The sequence below is a fragment of the Neolamprologus brichardi genome, chromosome 3 (assembly GCF_056152115.1).
Source record: "Neolamprologus brichardi isolate AB-2024 chromosome 3, ASM5615211v1, whole genome shotgun sequence".
Classification (NCBI taxonomy): domain Eukaryota; kingdom Metazoa; phylum Chordata; class Actinopteri; order Cichliformes; family Cichlidae; genus Neolamprologus; species Neolamprologus brichardi.
The window spans coordinates 22,777,365-22,802,031 of record NC_142106.1 but is presented as its reverse complement, the minus strand read 5'-3'; the positions used below and the strand labels follow the sequence as shown (position 1 = coordinate 22,802,031).

General features: G+C 40.7%; 1 protein-coding gene across 1 annotated transcript in view; it reads left to right on the top strand.

The window, feature by feature from the left end:
* The window catches only part of stk26 (serine/threonine protein kinase 26), a 45,835-nt gene extending 21,501 nt beyond the window's left edge, over positions 1-24,334 (top strand). The window contains exons 2-12 of the mRNA XM_087834922.1: positions 10,939-11,007; positions 11,181-11,342; positions 11,547-11,603; positions 12,032-12,140; positions 13,068-13,225; positions 19,233-19,418; positions 21,723-21,865; positions 21,968-22,073; positions 22,501-22,557; positions 22,782-22,909; positions 23,150-24,334. Of these exons, the coding sequence (XP_087691048.1) occupies positions 10,939-11,007; positions 11,181-11,342; positions 11,547-11,603; positions 12,032-12,140; positions 13,068-13,225; positions 19,233-19,418; positions 21,723-21,865; positions 21,968-22,073; positions 22,501-22,557; positions 22,782-22,909; positions 23,150-23,165 (1,191 nt within the window). The 3' untranslated portion in view covers positions 23,166-24,334. The remainder of the gene's footprint in view (positions 1-10,938; positions 11,008-11,180; positions 11,343-11,546; positions 11,604-12,031; positions 12,141-13,067; positions 13,226-19,232; positions 19,419-21,722; positions 21,866-21,967; positions 22,074-22,500; positions 22,558-22,781; positions 22,910-23,149) is intronic.
* Positions 24,335-24,667: the final 333 nt, after the last annotated feature.

Below are 24,667 nucleotides of genomic sequence, written 5' to 3'. Positions count from 1 at the left end.
TTATGCATTGTCGTTAGCAACAACGACGATAAAACCATCCCGTGTCCGCTTGTTTATTTTCCACATAAACCTTTCAGAATAAAGGTCAAGATCCTGTTGAGACTTTTCAAAATAAACTGAATCACGTGAAAGAGTTTGCAGAGTATTTACGGGTGAGAAGCAAAAAAGAGCCGTCAGGTGCTAAAAAATACCCTTAGACTCAAACGTTGGAACAGGCTTTTCCCTGCAGCACACAGTGTAATAAATACTCACAAAGAAAATGGCAGCCATTACAACTTGTGTCTAAAAATGTATCATTTCACGCATTGGTTAAAACACTCGACTCCAGGTACACGACGCCCAGCTGGAAACATTTCATGCAAGTCGAGCTGCCCGGGATTCACAGAATTTACAGAAAATGTAAAGTTTTCGTAATTTATATCGTTATCGGGACGATAGAATTCTTATATTGGGATATGAGATTTTGGTCATATCGCACAGAGTATATCACACTGAGAGATAGGAATCATATTAAGGGCCAGATATATATACACTTAATGGACGCTTAATTGAACTGAATATGCACATCGCACAAAGCCTTCACGAGTGCCTGGCAGCACAAATAAACCAACTGCTAGTTGACGAGAGACACCCAGAATGGTTAACCGAAGGCCGGACAGTCCTGATCCTCAAGGACCCCCAGAAGGGACCGGTCCCCTCCAACTACCGACCAATAACCTGCCTCAGCACCACGTGGAAGCTCCTGTCAGGCATCGTAGTGGCTAAGATGAACAAGCAAATGGGCCAACACATGAGCGGGGCACAGAAAGGGATGGGCAAGAATACCAGAGGCGCAAAACACCAGCCACTGGCAGACCAAGCAGTCAGCCAAGACTGCAGGACCAGACTGACCAACCTGTCCACTGCCTGGATTGATTACAAGAAGGTCTATGACACAATGCCCCACACCTGGATCCTGGAATGCCTAGAACTATATAAGATCAACAGGACCCTGAGAGCCTTCATCGGGAACTCAATGGGGATGTGGCGGACAACACTGGAGGCCAACCTCAAGCCCATAGCACAAGTCACCATCAAGTGTGGGATCTACCAAGGAGATGCTCTGTCCCCACTGCTGTTCTGCATAGGCCTGAACCCCCTCAGTGAGATCATTAACAAGACTGGCTACGGATACCGACTACGGAACGGAGCAGTTGTCAGCCACCTCCTGTACATGGATGACATCAAGCAGTATGCCAAGAGTGAACGAGACGTCGATTCACTGATCCACACCACCAGGATATACAGCAATGACATCGGAATGTCGTTCGGGCTGGAGAAGTGTAGTTGGATGATAACAAAGAGAGGGAAGGTAGTCAGAACGGAGGGGATCAAACTACCAGAAGGCAACATTGCAGACATAGAGGACAGTTACAAGTACCTGGGGATCCCGCAGGCAAATAGGAACCATGAAGAGGCCACTAGGAAAGCTGCAACCACCAAGTACCTGCAGAGGGTCAGGCAAGTCCTGAGGAGTCAGTTGAACGGTAAGAACAAGATCCGGGCCATCAACACGTACGCCTTGCCCATGATCAGGAACCCTGCTGGGGTAATAGGCTGGCCAAAGGAGGAGATAGAAGCCACTGACATCAAGACAAGAAAGCTCCTTACCATGTATGGAGGGTTTCACCCCAAGTCCAGCACCCTGAGGCTGTACGCTAAGTAGAAGGAAGGGGGCCGGGGACTGGTGAGTGTCAGCACCACAGTCCAGGATGAGACAACGAACATCCACGAATACATCACGAAGATGGCCCCAACTGACAGCGTGCTCAGTGAATACCTCAGGCAGCAGAAACCCAAGAAAGTGGAGGAAGGCGAGGAACCATCATGGAAGGACAGGCCCCTGCACGGTATGTACCACCAGCAGATAGAGAAGGTGGCTGATATCCAGAAATCCTACCAGTGGCTGGACAAAGCTGGACTGAAAGACAGCAGAGAGGCACTAATCATGGCAGCACAGGAACAAGCACTGAGCACAAGATCCATAGAGGCTGGGGTCTATCACACCAGGCAAGACTCCAGGTGCAGGCTGTGTAAAAATGCCCCAGAGACAATCTAGCACATAACAGCAGGGTGTAAGATGCTAGCAGGCAAAGCATACATGGAACGCCATAACCAAGTGGCCGGCATAGTGTACAGGAACATCTGTGCCGAGTATAACCTGGAAGTCCCGGGGTCAAAATGTGAGATGCCCCCAAGGGTGGTGGAGAATGACCGAGCTAAGATCCTGTGGGACTTCGAGATACAGACGGACAAAATGGTGGTGGCTAACCAACCAGACATAGTGGTGGTAGACAAACATGAAAGGACGGCCATAGTGATCGATGTAGCGGTTCCGAATGACAACAACATCAGGAAGAAGGAACACGAGAAGCTCGAGAAATACCAAGGGCTCAGAGAAGAGCTCAAGAAGATGTGGAGGGTGAAGGTGACGGTGGTTCCAGTGGTAATCGGAGCACTAGGTGCAGTGACTCCCAAGCTAGGCGAGTGGCTCCAGCAGATCTCGGGAACAACAGCGAAGATCTCTGTCCAGAAGAGCGCAGTCCTAGTAACAGCTAAGATACTGCGCAGGACCCTCAAGCTCCCAGGCCTCTGGTAGAGGACCCGAGCTTGAAGGATTGACCGCCCACTGTCGCCCGGCATAATTTGCAGATGATGTTGTTTGCCGCAGCTGCAATGCTTTCAACCAAAAAAGGCGCAGCTTGATGACACCATCAACATGGCTATCACAGCAGAGCGGTATAGTCAAAATCTCTACCGTTGGCAAAATTCATATAATTTCTACTGTTTCTACCGCCCACCCCTACTGTACGCAATGATTAGTAAACAGTTAGTGTTGTTTTAAGTGATCTGAAATGTAAATGTGTCCATTTCTAAAGTGTTAAAGAGAGGCCTGTCTCTCCCTTATCTTAATTTTTATCTCCCTTCAGTGTGAACTCTCCTTTTTCTCACATTCTGTGCTGGAATGCTTGATCTCCGTTTAGTCTGCTGAAGGGCAATTTACAAAGAGTCTGGACTTTAATGTGTGATCTATATTATACATGATGTAATCTAACTAAATTGAAACATTTTATTGTGAAAGGTTTTAAAAAACCACATGGACAAGTTACAGACTTGCTTCTCATCTGTAACTCATGCAGTAGACCACATCCTTACCCACAGATTATAATAGAAGTGGGTCGATAAAACCCGCTGCAAAAAAATGGCCGCGAAATAAAGATGAGTCAAGTGAGGTCAGAGGAAAGGTAAAGCATTGCTTGTTTGCAGGAAGTCGGTTATGCTGTCATGCTGTTGACTGACACGGATAAAACCAGAAAGACCAGCAGCAGCAGCAGATTTGGTCCCATAACTTTGGTAAAAATCAAGAAAAACAGGCAGGAAACTGCAGCAACGATTGCCTCAGAGATCTAGATCTATCAGATATGTCTGTTTATGGAGTGCTCAGAGTAAGAACGAGTTACATGACGTAACCCAACCGCGAACTGTGGCAGTGAGGCTTTGATAGCAGGTTTGAGAGAGCGTAGGTGGGAACAGTCCGAGAGTTTAGAGCTGTTCTTCATAGAAATGTAGGAGAATTTGATTGTGAACCAGAAAGAAAGCTGGTAAATAGGACTGTTTTTTTTTTTTTTTTTTTTTTGTTGCCTAGCTGAGCCTCTAATGGATTGATATTATGTCATATGTCAGCCACCGGTATTCTTCACTCTTCATGGTAGGTAGTTGTTCAGTCGCTCGTCTAGAAGTTTATCTTTGTCCACATCCTTTCAATTCTTTCGCCCATCGTAGCGACAACATTCTGCAGACTTTGGCCATCACTTCGCTGCAAACGGCCTCCTGCATGAACGTAGCTTTAGACACAGAGTGCTAGGAAGCTGATAAGCCCGAACATCAGTCATGTTTTCTCACAGTGATGTTGGGGAATTGTTGATCCAGTCATTAAACCTAGTTACAAAATTAACCAGAAAATAAAATATCAGATTGAAATCTCACCATTTGCCAGGCATTAGCCAGTGACGGCATCCTGGATTATCCTCTTTTGTGACTTTTAGAAGTTTCTTGATAAAAGAAAAATCTGCAGATTTACTTTGTATTTTATTCTGAGACTGAGCTTATAAAGAAAAGGTGTTTATTGTGGTCACAGCAGAGGGACATTTTTCCATTGGCTCCTTTTTTAATTCAGATGAGTTGCCTCCTGCTGGTCTTTAACAAAAATGCAGCTTCCATGTTTGCAAAACTCGAGCCATTTTATGTCCGTGATACTCTGAGAAGACCTAGTTGTAGAAACTGCTCAGAGAATGGTGAATTACACGCAGTGTAGGGGTGGGCGATATAAACGATATACAATAGAAACAATATAAATTTGGCCAACGATAGAGATTTTGACTATACCGCTCTACCGCGATACCGCATGTTGACGATGTCATTAAGCTGCACCTGTTTTGGTCGAAAGCATCGCAGCGGCTACAACCATTATCATCTGCAAATTATGGCAGGCGACAGTCATAGCAAAGAGATGAAGCACTTTTGAAATATGGGGAAAGCCAAAAACTGCGCTTCCTCCACTTCTGTAACATTGATTCATTAATGTTGAATTCTCTCGCAGCTGCTCTGTTCCCATGTTGTTGCAGTATATTAATAACTAACCTCGTATTGTGGTTGAATAATCTCAGTTATTCTCCTGACTGAAGTTTGGCCCGTGTATAGCATCCTGCTATACGATTGCATTTGTCCCTGACCACCAGAATCCGTCACGTTAACTTTTATCGAGTGGAAAAAAAGTTCATCCTCCAGCTTCACTGTGCTAATGTTATGCTAACATAGCTGTGTCGCTAGCAATCACATAGCACAACATTATATACCAGGTAGTCCAACTTCAGTAACCCTGCAAACGCCACTGCTGTTTAGTTTTCTGTCTTCATTTATGTTGGAAGTTGTAGCAGAGCTGTACGTTTCAATTAGTTTCAAAAATCTCTCAGTCAGAACATGGTATGAAATGTTTAGGTGTAAACTAGCGAGCTAACTTCCTGTTAACTTCTAACTCCGTTAAATTGAATAAATTCTGTTTTCATGGATGTCTGAATGTTAAACTTAATTGTTACACCCAATAAAGCACCAACGCTGATCATTTTATTAAATATGAAAGAATTTAGTCAGTTTTTAACACTCAGTGTTCGTTTGACTTTGGGACCTGAAGTGGACGGAGTTTTGGACCCAGATTACTCCGCGAAGCTCCTCACTACGGCAGCCGTAATGCTCTGACAATCCATCAAGCAGTGCGGCTTACCAAAGTTGTACTAAAACATTTTTTAACAGATTTCTGCACGCCAAAATCGGTTCGAGGTCAGTAAGCACAACCAGAATTCCTACATAAGGCACACTCTCAATTTTTGAGAAAATTAAAGGATTTTAAGTGTGCCTTACAGTGTGGAAAATACGTTATACAGAAGAAAAGAATATATCGCAATATATATCGTTACTGCACGTGCTTCAAATTATACCGCGATATGGATTTTAGGCCATATCGCCCAGCCCTAATGCAGTGTGTGACACAGAATTAAATGTGTGTGTTTCTGATTACTTTGCACAGCAAAATGAAGATGGTGTGCTTTACATTTTATTGGTTTAGGTGAGTGTCAAGGTAGGTAAGTGTCAAACTTTTAAGTGTGGCTTGAGTGTAAATGTATTTCCCAAGAACGTTGCAGTCTTAAAATATAACTGGAAGTTGCATCAGTCTGAACTGCTGAGCTCATTCTACATGTGAAGCATCACAATGATAAACACGGATTTTTTCTTCCTGTCGATCAAAACTTTCTTTCTTGTTTTTCAAGAATTCTGTGAAATTGTCTGTGCCTACTTGTCAGTTTTCAGCTTTGAGCACTAACTCCTTTTTGGGCTTCTTTTTTTTTTTTTTTTTCACGGCCACGACGGTTTTGATTGGAAACTCGTGCAGGGTTTTGAGTCTGCGCGAATGCAGAAACGGGAGAAATGAACTGAAATGACGTGTATTCCAGTGTAAGTGCTGCGCTTTGAGCCGCAGCAGCAGCTTTTAGGAAATGAGTGTAACTCAGATAAGTACTGTGCGCGCGTGTGTGTGCTTGTGTGGTCGCGCAGCTGTGTGTGTTCAGTTCCTGTTATCTTCAACTGTCATGCTTGTTTCCTTCTGCACCTCATTGCTGTTTGTGTGTGTCTGTGTGACTCTGTGGTAACAACATTGCATTCATGTTGCAAAGTTTTGCGTGTGAGGAAATAAGGCAGGTCGCTGGGAATGTGATCAAGTTTTTTTGCGGGTTTTTTTGTTGCTCTAATAATTCATCTTTTATCTGGTTTCACTAATGGCTTCATATTGATACAGTCTTATATCTTATAGGTGTTTTTGTTTTGTTCTGTTTTGCTGTTTTCACTGCCTTTTAAAGTTTTCATTTTTGTTGTTAAGTATATTTAATTTACATGACAAGTCAATGTGCTATATAAATAAAGTTGTCACTCTCATTACATCACATGATAAATACTGTTTTAAAAAATTCTCTCTGTGTCCTCAAAACGTTTTAGTTTGCTTTGAGGGATGTAAAAATACAAATGTTTCCATCCGTCCATCCTCTTCCGCTTACCCTTGTCAGGGTCATATGGGTGGTGGGGGGGCAGAGAACACCCTGGACAAGTTGCCAGTCTATCGCAGGGCTAACACATAGAGACAGACAACTATCCACACTCACATTCACAACTTTGGCCAATTTAGAATTACTAATTAACCTAACCGCACTAACTGCATGTCTTGGACTGTGGGAGGAAGCTGGTGTACCCGGGGAGAACCCATGCATGTTTTAAAATATAACGTACAAAACATTTGGGCGGTGGAAAAATTGATACAGTATAGTGTTTGATATTTTTTACATTGTTATATTGTATCGATACAAGGATACTAATGTTGGGGGTCCAGACTTGCATTAACTCAACTGAAAAACCACCCAACACTGAACACAGTGGGTTTGCTCTGAATTAGAAAGTAGCTTTATCAAGCTAACGGCTCAGTCACACGAGCAAAAATACTACAACAAGCTCCGTACGTCTTTAAACTCCTGTGTCACTACGTATGGCAGGTTTTAATGACAGTGTTGCATTCTTCAGTCTCATTTTGCAGCAAATAAAATTGAAGTGAGATCATTCTTATTGAATAAATCAGATGTTAAAAGAGTTTAACTTTGAGGATGTAATTTGCATCTTAAAAATGATTATAAATTGCAATATATACTGTTTCAATACTCAAATTAATGCAAAATGTTAAAAGTCACTACACCAAAAGGTTGATTCTGTTCATCTGGATGTAGCGTTTTCAGTGGGAGAAACGCCCATTGTTCATTCAGTGGTGCTAGTTCCAGTCATTGTGCAATGACTTTATAAGATTGGGGAAACCTGCAGTCAGCTGAGACTGAAGAAGTCACTTGGATGAGTGACGAAACGCTGCGTCCAGATGAACAGTCAACCTTTTGGGATTTACTTACCTGGAAGATTGAGCATGCATCAAGTTGTTAAAAGTCACTATAATATCTTATTATTTGTCTTTCTGCCCAATTTCAGCGATTTATATTTAAAACAAATCCTGCAAAAACAACGGCAGCATTTACTCATTAGTAACTCTTCTGCGAATCTTTATAGCTGAAATATTTTGTGCATGATAAGCAGCTGTTTGTTTAGTGAATTCAGCTGAGGGTAGTTCAGCCTCGCTGACCTCATCATACCTGCTGCCGGTTAGGGTGGCTCTCCAGCTTGCAGCGAATCTGCAGAGCAGGCACCTGTATTTACACAGCAAGGTCAGCACACCCACAATATCTTTCTGTTGTCTGGCTTCGCTTAGACTAACATCTGCAATCAGGCTTAGCGACTAAAGGCGGTTATCAGCTGGATAAGTCGTCACTACATCAGAAACGTAGACTGGTCTATTAGCAGCTGATTTTTAACTATAATTAATTCTGTGATTTAAGACTGTTTATTGTCATTACACTAATGAAATAAATGTAATGCATGGTGCTAAAAAACATGTATTAAAGTAGAAAGTTTCAGAACATGTAGATTACAAATGTATACGCACACACCCAGTAAGACTGGAGCACAGTTGGACTGAACTTGAATTTCTTATCATGAATATCTGCATTTTACTACAAATCAAGTGGAAAGTCTCACCATTGCATTCTTTATGATTTGGTTTGTTGGCCATCATTGAATCACAGACAACAGCATTCATATGTATTTTTATATAAAGCGATACTCCCAGTTAGGGCTGGGCTATATTCTACCGTTTACGGTAATACCGGTATAATGTTAGGCAATGATAAGAAAATGAAATATCGCGATAGAATATGGGTAAAGCACGCAGTGCCTTTGTTTTCATACGGACATGGCGGAAAAAGCATGGTGGTGATGGAGAATTTGAAGAGCGAAAGCGGATCGTTGAATGAAACAGATGAACCAGAATTGGTTTGTAAAAATGCTGCAACTTCAGTGATGTGGACGAAACCAACTGGTTTGGTTTTCGTCCATCAGATACACCAAAGCACAATATTTTTTTTGGTAGAACATGCAAGCGGGCCGTTGGTATTACTGTATTTTTCGGACTACAAGGCACTCTTAAAATCCTATCATTTTCTGAAAAATCGACCGTGCGCCTTATAATCCTTCTGAATGAATTCTAGTTGCACTTACTGACCTCAAACTGATTTTATGTGGTACACGGCACTCAAAAATCTGTCAAAAATGTTTTAGTACGACTTTGGTAAGCTACAAAGCCGCACCACTTGATGGATTGTCGGAGCATTACGGCTACCATCGTCAGGAGCCTGGCGGAGTGATACGTACTGTACTTCAGCATAATATTATCGCATTGTGTGTGTATAAGGACCCCAAAATGGCACCTATTAAGAGACGTGTATGAAGCAGATTTCAAATTAAAGGCTGTCAGTCACGCAGTAGAACATGGAAGTAGAGCAGCTGCGAAAGAATTCAACATTAATGAATCAATGGGACGGAAGTGGAGGAAGCAAGAAAAAGTTGAGTAAAGTTTGACTTATCTGACTGTTTTGTTTCCCTTAATGCGCCTTATGGATGAAAACAGACCCGTTCATCGACAGTGCATCTTATAATTCCATGCTCCTTATGGTCTTGACTTATGACTTATTTATTTGGCACACTGCAGTTTCATGTTGCAAAGCACCTCTTTTTATATTGTGTGGATATTATACATGGTTATGCTCGGGATATATCGGCCCATTTCCAATGGAAATGCCTTTTGGTTAAACTGTCATCAAGGAATTTGCATTCGCACTGTAAAGTTTTTATATCGCTTTAATGTAATTATAAAGAAACAGCTGCTTGTTTAAGTGAAAATAAATTGATGCGGGTTTTTTGCACTAATAAAGTTGTAAAGTATTTTGTCTCGCGTCAATTATATTGTCAGTTATATCGTTATCGCAAATTATCAAATATATATCGTGATAAATATTTAGCAATATTGCCCTGCCCTACTCCCAGTTTGTCTTCGTACCCAGTAGGCACCAGCAGTGATGCTCTGATGGTTGCTTTTTGATGTGCTGAAGGTTCTGGTAGATGTGTTATGCACCTTTGACAAGGAATAATTAACACACACCTGAACTTTTAAACATCCCTGCATCTAAAGCATCATCAGGTATGCAATGAAGGAGGCCGGTGGATGTTTTTATTGAAAGGCCTGTAATGTTTTATGCTACAGCTAGGGTGTGGATGCTACCTTGACCAGGTCTTTCTTAGAAGTTAGATTTATAGAGCAAACAAGGGAGGATCTAACAGGTGATAATCCATTACATTAACTGGCTGTTTATTGACATGCTTAACAGAGTTTTAGGCCTGTTCTTTCCAGCTGCGATGGCAAATGAAGAACAATAGTCTGTAAGGTCACCTGGTACAAAGAGGTTCCCTGTTTTACAATTATATTACCATATTTAGGTTCTTGGTTTTTGTTTTTTTGTTTTTTGTTTTAACTAGCTTGCAGCCAACAGGGAAAAAAAGGATCCTCATATAAATCTATACTTCTTAATGATGCTCATCAGAGACAGACAAAAACTTTAGACACTCTTGAAACCCTCCTGGCACCTGAGCGCTGAGATCCGCAGGCCTTTCTTGGAATAGACGCATACCTGTTGAGCTTACACGTGACCTGCTCTGGAGGAGGTTTCATCTGCAGCTCAAGTTACCATGGTGATGCACCTTGGGAAGAAGCACAGTGTAAAGCACAGGTTGAATGTGAAGTTAAGAGGATAAGTCCCTAAACTAAGGAAGGAGCGAATAGAACTGCCTGAACTTTCAAAATAAGAGTTAATTATTTACTAGTAATTCCTGATCAGTTTACACGTGATTGTTACACCTGGCGCGCCTGAATAGGCTCAGTGTGTCGATGCATTAACACTCATGAGCCAACAGTTTTACTGGAAGTTATATAATATTCAAATGTGTAATAAACACGCAGGATGTGCAAATGTTTTTGGATCCATTTGACCTTAAATGTCACAGCGCTGCTGAGCTTCAGTAACAGAAATCTGGTTTTCTGTTGCTGTTGTTGGAATTGTAAAAATACATTAAATTTCAAGCTACAGATTATTTAATAAAAAGAGAGATGTTTGTCTGAACCAGACTGGCCATTCCACGTCATGATGTCTGTCCAATATTCCCAGCATGCAAATGACTTAAGATATCTGATTCTGGATATTAGAAATGATAGAAATGTGTTTTTAATCTATTTGCAAATGAGCAGCATGAGTCTGTTTGTGTTTCAGCCCGTGTGGTGCTCTGCATTGAGACCTGTAGTTTTGCTAATAGTTTATTATTTTTATTATTATTATTATGGAGCTGTTAACTCTTTGTTCTTCCTCTCCTCAGAGTACTCAGCTTGATCCAGAGGAGCTGTTCACTAAATTGGATCGCATTGGAAAAGGATCTTTTGGAGAGGTGGGTGTAATTTATTATTTTTTGTCATCTTCTCTCCTACATTCGCTTCCTTTTTTCCCCTCATTTTTATTCTTTATCACCCCTCTCTTTCTCTTCTTCCTCTCCTGGTGATCCTCTTTTGTTTTCTTACATCCATGTTTTTTCACTTCTCTGCCTCCCGTTCCCTCCTGCAGGTCTTCAAAGGAATCGATAATCGCACTCAGAGCGTCGTCGCCATCAAAACGATCGATCTGGAGGAGGCCGAGGATGAAATCGAGGACATCCAGCAGGAGATCACGGTGCTCAGTCAGTGCGACAGTCCGTACATCACCAAGTACTACGGCTCCTACCTGAAGGTAAGGCGGATATTTTCATTCAGCCCAGAAGCCGATCTAAGTCAGGTTTAAAAGGAATTCCACGGGAGTGGAGAGGGTTATTTTTCCACGGAAAAATTTTCACCTACTGCGAACTAAGGATTTTTTTTTTATTCCCAGTATATTGTAGTTGAGTCATTTTTATAGGCACATTGTTGGAAGTTTATTTGTAATTCTGTCTTTCAGGGAAGTAAATTGTGGATCATCATGGAGTATCTTGGAGGGGGCTCAGCACTCGACTTGGTGAGTCTTTATGTCCATTTGTAGGGGATTTATTGTCCATGAAACCTAGTAAGTGAAGTAATATAAAGTAATGACTAGAGCCAATGTTTGTGAGGTCTCACTAATAGATGTAGAAAGCGTTTCATCTCCCATCCTTTAGTTTCATCCTCCCTCTTTTGGAGAATTCTCACTTATGAGTATAAACATCTCTTTGCACATAAATACAGAGAAATTAAACTTAAATTTTTTAAATCAAAATAAAAAACAAAGTTGTTAAAACTCTGTTTAAAATGAGAAAATCTGATTCATTAACATTTGATTGTCTAATTTTCTGTGTTGGGACTTGTCTTGATTGAAACTGGAATGGGGTGTGTTTGTGAGCCTCCGGCATATCAAAGTGTATTTTATACCCGTGTCATCACTCTGCGTGTGTGTGTGTGTGTGCGCAGCTGCGGGCGGGTCCGTTTGATGAGTTTCAGATTGCGACCATGCTGAAGGAGATCCTGAAAGGGCTCGACTACCTGCACTCTGAGAAGAAGATCCACAGAGACATCAAAGGTGCGGCAGGTGCTGGTTAGACTGTAGCGCCCGGACCTCCAACACCGATTCGAATATTATATAATTTAAATGAAAGTAAGATTCAGAATCTGAGAATCGGTGCAGGTGTTGGTGCCTTAGGGGAAACGAAACTTCCCACAATTGACGACCTCTTTCATTGGAAGCCAGTCCATTTAATTTACATCGCAGGATCCATGCAGAAAAATTTCTGTTGAAACTGATCGCTACTTGATTTTATCACATTTGACAAAAGATTTTCATATTCTGCGATGCTGTGACACTCGAGCGTTACTGAGCTGGGTGTTGAAGTAAACACTGTCATAGAAACAATGAAGAACTTCAACATGTTCTCATTACCAACTAGCTCTCAGGATGCTGATCCACCCACACAGGCCTGAGAGCAGGTTTAACATGAGGTCTGAGTAGTTTGATTCACCCTGATGTGTTTAAATCATATTTCAGCCTACTTATGGAACAAAATGACTGGGCGTGCATCAGAAGTTAGTGAGGGTGATCTCTGCCTTTGCAGATATTCTTGGAAAAGCGCAGAAAACCATCCTAATGTTCGTCAAACGATGTCTTTATTGATATATACTGATGTGTCAAAAGTCATCTTTAAGAGTACAGGGGAAGTCGTCAGAAGGAGGAAATGGAAAAAAATTATTTCAAACCCGTGAAATTAATACTTACTTGATACTTATTCTTTAATATGTGCTAACTTTCTAATCAACATCTTAGCTGTAGGGGTTCAGAGATGAAGGATGGCCGCTTTAGTGGAAATCTGGAATTCTTTCGCATTTTTTTATACTTAATTTGACAGCATTAGAATCAGAATTACATTTATTGCACAACATAACTACCATTAGTTGATGATGTTACTCAGTCTGATGATGTTGCAGAAAGGTTAAATTATTTGCTTCTCTGCAGCTGCCAACGTCCTGCTGTCGGAGCAGGGTCAGGTGAAGCTGGCGGACTTCGGAGTGGCAGGTCAGCTGACAGACACGCAGATCAAGAGGGAAACCTTTGTGGGAACGCCGTTCTGGATGGCTCCTGAGGTCATCCAGCAGTCCGCCTACGATTCCAAGGTAAGACTCCTGTTTATACCGTTGCAGATTTCATAAAGGCCATTCATAATCTTTAGCTTATAACTAGAAGGTAGTTGTGGGAATTTCAGAATGCAGAACCACCTCATATTCATTCAAAATGAGCAAACTCTGGCTGTAGAAATAAGAGACATTTAGAGGAAGTGTCTTATACAACAGTTCTGCTTGTTTACATTACCCGGACAGCGTGAACTTTTGAAAATGTCCATCAAAACCTGAAGCTTGTACTTCCACTTCCATCTTACAATGAAACTCTAACTTAAAGTCAACAACAGCCATGTAACAATGAGCTTGACGACTCTGCTGAGCATGTGCTTGAAAACAAAAGAAAACTGCCAAATTTGATCAGAATTACACTGGACCTGGAGGCATAACACGAGTTAAATGTAAAACAAACAAAATACTTTCTATTGTGCTGCCCTTCTTCACATCCATTCAGCCCCTCTTGGAAACTGTAATTATCCAATTATGTCTGAGGTGCCATAAGTATGCAAGGCACGACAGTCATACCTTTCTATATATGTCTTATTTGCACAAAAGGACAGTAGGCAAAGCATGCTTTCACATTTATTTTTAGACTTTATTTTGTTGTTGTTGCTTTTTGCATATAGTTTTTGGGTGTGTTTTTCCAAAAAATATACGCTAAAATTTGATTTCATTTAAGAGCTTGCACATGCTGGTGTATTAGCTATACTGTTAAGTTAGGCATTACCCTAATATTGGGTGGTTGTCTAATAAATTTGTTAAACTTAAGAGAAAATTGTTTTCTCATAAGTTTAATGACTTTGGGCAAGGTTCACAACAAAATAAAGTATAAAACTAGTCTTATGTTAAGCTAATAGCTTTTTATAGTCAAAAATACAAACGCTAAGGAATGGAGAAACCTGTGCTTGTTAGCATGTTAGCATGCATTTCTAAAAGGCCTGATTGTGATGCTGAATTGGTAGTCGTAGTTGCTACACAGAGATTTGCCGACGTTCTTCTACCTGTTGTAGCTGCATAGTGTCACAAGTGGGGCAGCTCTTGTGTAGTGATTTTTTTTTATTGGAGCTTTAGCTTAGCTCATGCTTCTGAGAAGATAGAATTTCAATAAGCCGTGAACGTGAGAACTGGAAAGAATAAAAACTGTCCACATGCAGCCATTGTTTGTTCATTTTTCCCCTGTTCAGTTTTTTTTGTTTTTTGGGTTTTTTTCTTCACGATTCTTCCTCTCACCCTGCGACCTGCACATAGCGTCCTCACTGTCAGGTGAAAGGGTAAGTGGCCTGGTGCTTATGTAGTGCTTTTCTACTCAATTTGAGCACGCATTTTTACTTTAACTGAGGAGTCAAAGCATTTTTTACTGCAAACCATATTCACCCATTCACACAGTACTTTATTCAGTGCCTTTAAGCACTTTAAAACTAACAAAATCACTGCAGTGGATGCATTTAGGACAATTTGTGCTCCGGTGTCTTGCACAAAGACATGACTGGAGGAGCTGGGATCAAACCACTGACCTTCCAGTTAATAGACAGCCCCCTCCAGGCGATCATGGTTATATTGGTAGCATATCCTTAACATCGGTCAGTCTGCATAGCTGAAGACGTACACAACCAGGCACCGGTGTGGTACCATTAGTCCTGCATCAGGTCAGGTTTAACAGCTGTGTACTGTATTTAGCAAGTAGTGAAAAGACAGAACCTTATTAGCCCCAAAAGAGAAAGTAGAAATCACGGACACAAAAACTATGAGGGACGGGAATTAAAACATGATATAATTGAAAGTTAAACTTTAATGCAACAGTCTTTACAGCAGTGGTGCTAGCGGTTATATCAGAGTTTAGCGTAGCATTAGCAGCAACTCCAAACTCTCATCATCCTCAAACATCTGTCTTGTTAATTATATGGTTTTTAAATATGCCCACACTTCTCTTTTTGTTTGTTTGAGGAACTGAGTAATTACATTCTATTCTATTCCATTAAGTTCTATGAGGAAAACTGAAGACTGCACATTTTAGCTGAGTAAGTCTTTGGCACCTTGTTTTGTTTGCCTCAGCCTGAAGCGAAGTTTCGGAAATAACTCTTCTCTTGCCTCAAGCATATTGACGCACAGTCTAACCTCTTGAAGCCTACAGGGGTTAGGAGTAGGATTTCAGTTTGCTCTAACCCCCTTTTTATTTATTACTATTACCTATGTGCAACACCTGAAAAGCCTTTAACAGAAAACTTCTAATCAGTGTTTGAGACTTATTTTGAAAGAACCAGATTTTAGATTAGTGCAAATTTTCCTAGTTAATTCAAACAGCACCTATCCTTATACCAAGACAGGCGTATCTCACCCTTTAAAAGTCTACCAGGTCTTAAAAAATAAAAACAATAGACTATCCAGCTTTGTGATTTTCCTCCTACTCTGTTTGCGTGTTGCTGTAGCAACCGAACACATGTGGATTTGTTGTTGTGGCCCACTTTGCATTATTTCCACAGTCCTCTAGGGTTTATTTGCATCCAATAGAGACGCTGCTGCCATAGTGGCGATTTTAGCTTTTATTTGATGATGATGATGATGATGATGGTCCACTTGGTCCCCAGTTTAGAAGGGATTCCCTCACCGTGTCCTTTGTTTGTGTATCAAAACAATGACTTCAGCAGTGAATGGAGTTAGAATGCACCTTGCACCTGCTGGCATCAAACACGCAGGTTTTGATGCCAGTCACAGAGCAAACAAAACTCTGATGAAATTTGTATAAAGAGGCGGAGCTGCTTTCTGTCTGCTTGTTTTATAAGTGTGTTCTTTGGAAATAAGGCAGATCCATTAGGGTGTTTTCACTTAACCTCTTGATGTGGTTTGGTTCATGTGCGTATATGTAACGCTGCCTTCATGTGCCTTTGTGATTTATATTGTGTATTTTGGCCTTAGAGGGATCAGGTAACAAAAAAGGTCTATAAATGATCTAGAAATGTGACCAAAAACTAATTTAAGCCAGACTCGTTCATTATCTCTCTGGCACAGTTTAATTGCTCAAATATCTGCAGGAGACCATCATTTAAAGCAGGGGTCCCCAATCTCAGTCCATGAGGGCCGGTGTCCCTGCAGGTTTTAGATCTCACACCTGAATCACATGATTAGTTCATTACCAGGCCTCTGGACAACTTCAAGACTTGTTGAGAAGGTAATTTATCCATTTAAATCAGCTGTGATGGATGAAGGACACATCTAAAACCTGCAGGGACAACGGCCCTCGTGGACTGAGATTAGGGACCCCTGATTTAAAGGGTTTTTTTTAGTTTTAAAGGAATAATCATGTAGTTTGTGAAAAACAAAAACAGGTTCAAGTATGAATGAATGTTTGAGTCTGTACTGTTTTGTTTTTTTTGTTTTTAAAACCCTCTTTAAAGGGAAGGAAGACAAAATGCAACTTGTTGAAATACCGAAGGCGGTTTGGTTACGTAAATGTAACCTGAGAAGTTAGAACAAGCCTGCAAACAGAAGACAGCCATTGTACTTTGCAGTGTGTGTGTGTGTGTGTGTGTGTGTGTGTGTGTGTGTGTGTGTGTGTGTGTGTGTTGCCTAATCTCATATCAGACTCGGTCACAGACTGTCAGTTGTCCTATTAATACATCGACCATGTGACTTTGACCAGAGGTATTTGAATCTCCGCACCATTTACAGAAGCACTTCCTCTGTCATCCAGCAGTATTTTCAACTTTCTCAAAATAATCTTGTTAGTTTATGTTACAGCCACTCATAACCCATAATTCAGTTATATTTCTAAGAAGTTTTGCCCTGTTTTTCAGTGACTGGCCTGAACAGCCATTAGCGTGAGAGCAGTGTAAATACAGAGGAGAAGCCTGCCAGAGGCTGATTCAGGACAGTGACATGACCGAGAAATGTAAATGTTTTTACAAGTTGAATATGTTTCTTTAACTCTGCCCTACTGTTTGCCACTAACACCACAGTTTCCTGTGGGGTTTAGTCCGTAGAAGTAAAAAAAAAAAAAAAAAAGCAGACAGGAAGTGGGGGGAACCTCAGCCAGATCGAACTGCAGATAAGTGTAAGGGTTCATCTGATGCACAGATCAGCTGCTCTGCATCACTGGTTGTATTAGAGGTGGAAGAGGCTTGGATCGCCTTTTTTATTTCTTTATCTATTTTTTAAATAATAGTGGTCTGCCTCCAGCTAGGTTAATAGTTCAAAAAGGTGGTGCCTCCTACACTTTATGTTGTGTTGAGCTACAGGTGAGAGTTGTGCATGCACTCACCTGGATAGTTTTTGTTTATTCTTCTACTTAAAAAAAAAAACCTTTCCAGGCACAGAACTAATTTTTGTTAAATCCTTCTACATATTACAGAATTTATGACATTACATTAGAGAAAAGAAAACACTGCAAAAGCTAAAAAATAAATAAATACATAAATGATGAAACAAAGCAGACGTGTTATTGGGGAAACAATGCAATGTTCGACCTGATGAAGTGACAAGCTAGCAGTAAATGGCTAACATGAATATACAGTATTATATGAATCACTGATTAAAACACACGTTACCTCGTCTTGTTTTCCTCTCACAACAATGATGAAATCTGTGCTTCTTTTAAGCGTGCCTCAGTGCAGTCCTTTACATGTTTTGCATTTTGTTTCTTCTGCCAGTGGTCCGTCACAATATTGTGTCCCCAGAAACCTTCCTGTTTTTGCCCTGTCTTTCTTCCCTCACACCCAATCTGTCACGGCACATTGCTGTTCCTGGTTTGCGCCAATATGAATAAAATTTTATTCTACTTTCTCTGTATTTTTAGTGCTTTTGCAGCATTTTTCTATTTGCTGGAGTTTTATTAGGTTTTTTTTGAGTGCAACTTAACGGGACCCAGACTCAGACACAAATTTGGTCTTTTTCGTCTTTAGATGGAAGAAATCTAATAAAACCTTATCATGAATAATCTCTAGATGAGGATTTTTGTAGGTATTTATTGAGGATTAACTTGTTTTCTACCATTTGGTTTCCATTGGGGGGGGGGGGGGGGGGGGGGTGTGTGTGTGTGTGTGTGTGTGTGTGTATTCCTACCACATGCTGCCATATGGTCAGTGTGACTGTAATGGAGCTGGCAGAGTTAACAGTCAAATAGTGACTGAGCATCTTGTAGTAATGTGACCCTGAACAGCACTGCTACAGCTGAAGTCTGTGTGTCTGTGTGTGTGCATATATAAGACAATGTCTGCTTCTTGCCTGGTCTGCCACATGATTGTTAGAGCAAGTTGAGAAGATGGGATATTCAATCTTTCATGCATGAGTAACTGCTGTGTGTGTATGTGTGTGTGGACGGGTATTAACATCTTCATGGGGACCAAAAATTGGTAGTTTACTATACTTGTGGGGACAAACAGCCCTCGTGGGGACCAAAATCACAGTCCCCACAAGTTTGAAGGCATTTTTGAGACTCAAAATGTGGTTTTAGTGTCAGGTTTAAAATTAGGTTATGGTTAGGTTTAGGGTAAGGATCAGGGTTAAGCATTCATTTTTGAAGGTTAGGGTAAGCAGCTAGGGAAAGCATTATGTCAATGAGATGTCCCCACGAGGATATAAATACAGGTGTGTGTGTGTGTGTGTGTGTGTGTGTGTGTGTGTGTTCCTCCTTACCAGCTTGACATATGTTTAGTGGGTGTCCCAGCCACCGTGCAAACAAAAAGTCAGCCTGACTCAGCATGTTGGCGTGTTTCTGCCTTTATATATTAATAGCTGTACAGCCTGTATTCCTGTATCAAAGTTATGCTAAAATAATCTTTAACCAATCACATGAATGTTTAAAGTCATTTATAAGGTTAAAAAAAAATTCTGATTCCTTCATGTGTCTCTGTCAGTTTGTTGTCAAGAATACAAAATCCCCTGTGTTGTCTGGGTATGAGTATGTCTGCTTTACATAGCCATAATCCACCTATAAACATGCAAAAAGTCTGTTTAAAACTTTGATCACTGTCAATAACATGTAAATGTGTTTATTGTTTGCCCCTCCCAGGCGGATATTTGGTCGCTGGGCATCACGGCCATCGAGCTCGCCAAGGGGGAACCGCCGAACTCCGACATGCATCCAATGCGAGTGCTCTTCCACATCCCCAAATCCCCTCCTCCAACACTGACTGGTGATTTCTCCAAAAGCTTCAAAGAGTTCACAGAGGCTTGCCTCAACAAGGACCCTTCTTTTGTAAGACTCACAGCTGACATGCATTTAATGCAATAAACCTTTGAGGGCTTTGTAATTTAAAAGTATTTAGCTGCCATATCCTTTGAGTTCTATTCACATTAAAATCTATGTTATTTTAACACTGGTGGAAAGTGCTTAAAATTTTCTCTCTGCATTTCTGTGACATTTCTGGTTTTACTTTAGCGCTTTATCCCTTTAATTCCTACTTGGAGTAATCCATATTTCTCTTTTCTGAACTAAGTAATTTCTGTCACATTTCGCTCCTGCTTGTCGAACAAAATAACTCTGTGTGCATCAGAAGTTAGTGAGGGTGGTCTCTGCCCTTGCGAAAAACCCAGAAACGATCCCAATGGTTGTCAAACCGTGTCTTTATTGATATATACTGAGGCATCAAATGCCATTGAGTGTACAGGAGAGGTCGTCAGATCTTGTTTTTATGGGGAAAGAGAGCAGTTGCATTTATGTGACCAACAGTGTTGGTAACTTTCTGAGGTCGTTTTTTTTTCTTTCTTTCAATTACCCAAAATAAGCTGCCTTGTATGTTTTGTTGTAAACCCAGAGTTCATGTAGCCTTCTGTACATTTACCTCTAAATGTGAGTTTAACTCACTGCTTAGCGTTTTGATATTTGCAGCATTTCTTTCACCACATCACGAGAAACTAGCTTTGATTTCCCTTAATTTAGCCCACTCGGTCTGTATGTCGCTGGCTGATGGAGTTCCTTACTAGCTGACAGTGTAAAAGATGCGATGTTATTATAGCTAGCTAAAACTAAAACTCATTGTGGAACATACAGTTTAGTTGACTCAAATAAAATAAAAAAAAATTACTTTTGAAAAAAATGAAAACTAAGTGAAACAATTTTGTGAACTTCCTAGAGAACTAACTAAGCTAAAAATAAAAATGTAAAGGAAAACATCCTTAGTTTTAGTATCTCTTAGTTTGTGAGTCACCGAAAGACTCTGGATGTCTATGAGACGATGACACATTATGAGTCACCTGCTTTCAAAAAGTTCACTGTTTTTTATCGCAATACCTCGACTAATTTTTCCCCTAATCTTGCCTCTGGCACGTGTGTTTGTCACTGTTCAGCTAAAAAGAAGTCTGAGAAACTGAATAACATTATGAGCAGCATCCAGAAACACTGTAACAGAAGCAGATTGGTTATTTGAAAAATTAACTTAATAACCAGTAGGTTGAACTACAAAACTAATTTGCTACTTGGTATTTGTTACACTGGTGACCACATACAACTAAGAAAATTGTTAGATTGTAACAAGTTCCAGATGGCAGTCGCTTCCAGGTGTCAAACCTGGGCTACGTTTGGCGTTTACAGCTCATTTATGGACCTAGAAGTTGCGTTAGCTCAACATTGTCCAGGTATCACCACACACCTGACATCTGGCTGATATAAGGTGAACCTGGGGCTGAGTTAATGTAGCCTGAGTCAACACCATCTGCTTCCCAGCTGGGCCCACCGGGGTGTGGGAAGCACTTGGATAAGTGGCGCTGGTGTCAATACTTAGGCACTATTTACAGTGTTCTGTATACTTACTAGCAAAGCTTACGAGTTAAATTTCCTGGCAGTGACGAGGCTATCGGCATACACGTCTTAGACTGTGTTTACATTAGCTAGTAATATGAAAAACTAGCACAGCTAAGGAAGTTAGTTTACATTTGTACTAATGTTGTATCAGTCATAAATGTTAGCATTTTCTGCTGTAGGGAGAGACGCGCTACCACATATGTGGCTTTATTGACCCCAGATTATTCATAAGCTGTGTCAGTGTTGGGAAATGGTAGCATGGACTGGGACTTCTATTGTGCGTTTTTACTCTGATTGAGCACACAGAGTGCTTTCTGCTAAAAGTCCCATTCATGCAGCCCGTAATATCTAACAATCACCCACACACAAACTCTATTGGGCATCAAGGGCAACTTAGGCTTCTCATTGGTGGCTTTACCTGCTGGGCCGCCATCCTTGTAAACTCCCCCTTCAGTATTTTGTGAGCTTGGCGCAGATGGCTTCATTTCCTACAGTTAGGGTGGTTTGAATATTTCAGGACAGCTTCCCTGTTCTCTGTGTGTGTGATTTAAGTTGGATCCTGCTGCCCCCTGCTGGTCACTTCTGTTTTCAGCCTATCTTTCTGATATTCTTTTTCTCCATCTCCTCCAGGAAAGCTGAAGCTTTTTTAACTTTTCATCTTAAATCTATAGACTAATAACATCATGACCTGTTTTGGGTTTTTTTTTTTAATCTCTTTTCTAAAAAATACAAAATACAAACAGTTTTCTTGTCCTGCAGCGTCCCACAGCCAAGGAGCTGCTCAAACACAAGTTCATCGTCAAACACTGCAAGAAGACGTCCTATCTCAGCGAGCTGATTGACAGGTACAGGAGGTGGAAGGAGGAGGACCACAGTGACAACAGTTCAGATGACTCTGACAGGTATTGTCTCTTGATTTAGCTGGAACTTCGTCTTCAAGTGTGTGTGAGCAGAGAGGTCCGACATCTATCTGTGCATTTAAATGTGTTCATTTTTTCTTTAAGTGAATCTAGTAATAAGGAAAACAACGAGTCTCCAGAGTGGTCCTTCACCACTGTCCGTAAGAAGAAGCAGGACAAGTCAGATAGCAGGACCATCCTCAATGGAAATGTTAGTACCACCTGTGTGTTAGCATACATGGAAATAAAACCTGTGTGTGTTACTTTGTTTTTTAACTTGTAGTGGTTTTTACTTGTATTCTAAAGTCAAATCAGAAGTCTGGTCCATAATGGTCTCGCTAGCCTCAGTCTCAATCATCTAGCCTGACCAGCCACTTTATTAGTTACACCTTGCTAGTACTGGGTTGGACCCACTTTTTGGAATTCTGCAGTGTGTTGTCAAAGTACTTCTGCTCAATGTTAATACAGAGAAACCCTGCTTATGTGTCATTCACACTGCACAGATGACAGGTTACACCCTTTGCAATGTGTACACACTTCAGACATTTTTTTTAATGCAATATGAGGAAGTTGGAGGTCAGTATAACTCAGATTCTCACCGTCTTTTGTTTTCTTGTTCTCTTCATCCTTGGGTTCAGGATCAGATGAGTAAATCTGCCAGTCTCACCACAGTCATCTCCCCCGTCTTCACAGAGGTTGGTATACACAAGTCTCCTAAACATCAATACACTCATCCTTTTGTTTCAGACACTGTTTTTGGGACCAGGGAATATGTAGTTATCCTGCCATTGATTTTGGGCTTTTGTGCTGATTTTTGTTGGAGGGCTTTGTGGTAACCTGAGAGAAGTGAGCTAAAATTAAAAAAAAAAAAAAAAAAAGATTTTCAAAAATGATTCTTATTGTTCAACTTCTTCTGTAGTTGAAGCAACAGCACAAGGAGCACTCTGAGCAACGGTTGGCCATCGAGGAGCTGGAACGCAACATTCGAATAGCTGAAGATATCTGTCCAGGCATCACGGACAAGATGGTCACGCATATCATTGCCAGGTACCATAAGTGTAACCTTTTCTAAATACAGCGTTGCGTTCCTGTTTCTTTCAGTTATTTATGACAACCTTCTCTCATTACTCAATTTCTTTTATTGGAAGTTAATTATCTTATTTATGCCAGAATATGATGCTTTTATTTGCCCTTCGTCCTGTTTCTTTCTCCCTCTTTTACGTTATTCAGAACAGAACATTTGTATCCTCCTTCGCTCATTTGTTAACCAAATATCTTCCTCCTCAGATACACAACAAATTGAAAGACGGACGGATCGACCCAGGAAAAAGAAAAACCATGAAGAGAGAGACTGTGTTTCCTTTACGGTGACGCTGCTGGATGATGAAAACGAGGCAGATTTGCTGTGCAGTATCTGCTTGCTGTACACACACATCTCAACACACACTCACACGCATGCACGCACGCACACTACCAATGTAATATATACACTATATTATACATATACATATATATTCCCTGCTGCTGGTTGAAAACCTTTTAACTCCCAATGGTTAATTTAAAAAAAAAAATCCACAACAATAACGAAAATAAAATCTGATGTATAGCTTTTATTTCTGATCTGCCTTTACCATAATGTGCCTTAGTTCTTTTTGTTATCAGTCATTTTCTACATTTTCTGCTGTCACTTGTTTTCTTAAGAGGTTTTTGTAGAAATGGCTCACGAAGGAAATGTAATACCAAAGAAGGTTCTCGTCCATCAGCAGTGGTATGTTTTTGTGTCATGAGTTGCCTGGAGTCTGTAGGTGTCTTTATTCTTGTTTAGTAGCACTTGAGACAGATGATATGCCAATATTACATTTGTTTTTTATTTTTGTTTTTCAGTAATGTCTTTCAATTACAGTTCCCTGATCCCAGAATTCATTCAAGGTGGTTTCTGTTAAAGCACTGTAGATCCTTCAGTTTTACTGTTTTGTACAGCGACTTTCTTGAATATTCAAGGTGAAAAGCCTCCTACTCTAAAATGGTACAAATGTGGGGAATTTATGGAACTTTTTAATGTCCAAATGTTCCTAAACTTTTATATTTCCCCATCAAGTTTAACAGCTTATCTGCAGTTGTGAGAGCCACCAGTCTCTGGCTAGCTTGGCTAGGTAGCCAGTTGCTTGTTAACTGGTAGGCTAGCTATTATTGTAGCTACCCAAAGTTGCTGGCAAGATGTGAGTAGTTAAAATGCTGAAAATGGCTGCCATGTGAATAAGGCTGGTTTAGTTACTTTTAGTAAGAAAGCCACTGGCAGCACACAACTGTTAGTCCAGATTTATTTTGTTATGTTAGTCTTGCTAGCCAAATAGTTAGTAGCTTGCTAAACGGTAAGCTAGATAGCTGTTGTTGTTATTGCCCTTCTCTAATTAGCAGCAGTTAAGGCTTTAATCACAGAGGCTTAGAGACCAATCGGTGACCTAGTAGAGGGGGGGGCAAGTGGCAAGTGATCGATTGGCAAGTGGTTGCTGGAGTGTTCTTGCACTTGCTAGCTTCAATGCAAACCTCCTACCAATTGCTTTGGTTGCTAGCAGATTGCCACAGTTGTTTGTAGTTTGTACGGAAGATGCAAAAATTGTCTACACTGATCAACTACACCAAGTGGTAATGAAACCTTGAAAAGTGTGGTGCCAACTGGAAACAAAGAACGTTTCTTTGTAAGTTTTGCCTTACCACTGAAACCAATACATTTCATAAGGCACATGTCCTCTGTTTCCATTAAAAAAATTTCCAGTTTCACTACCACTCGGTGTTTGGTTAGTG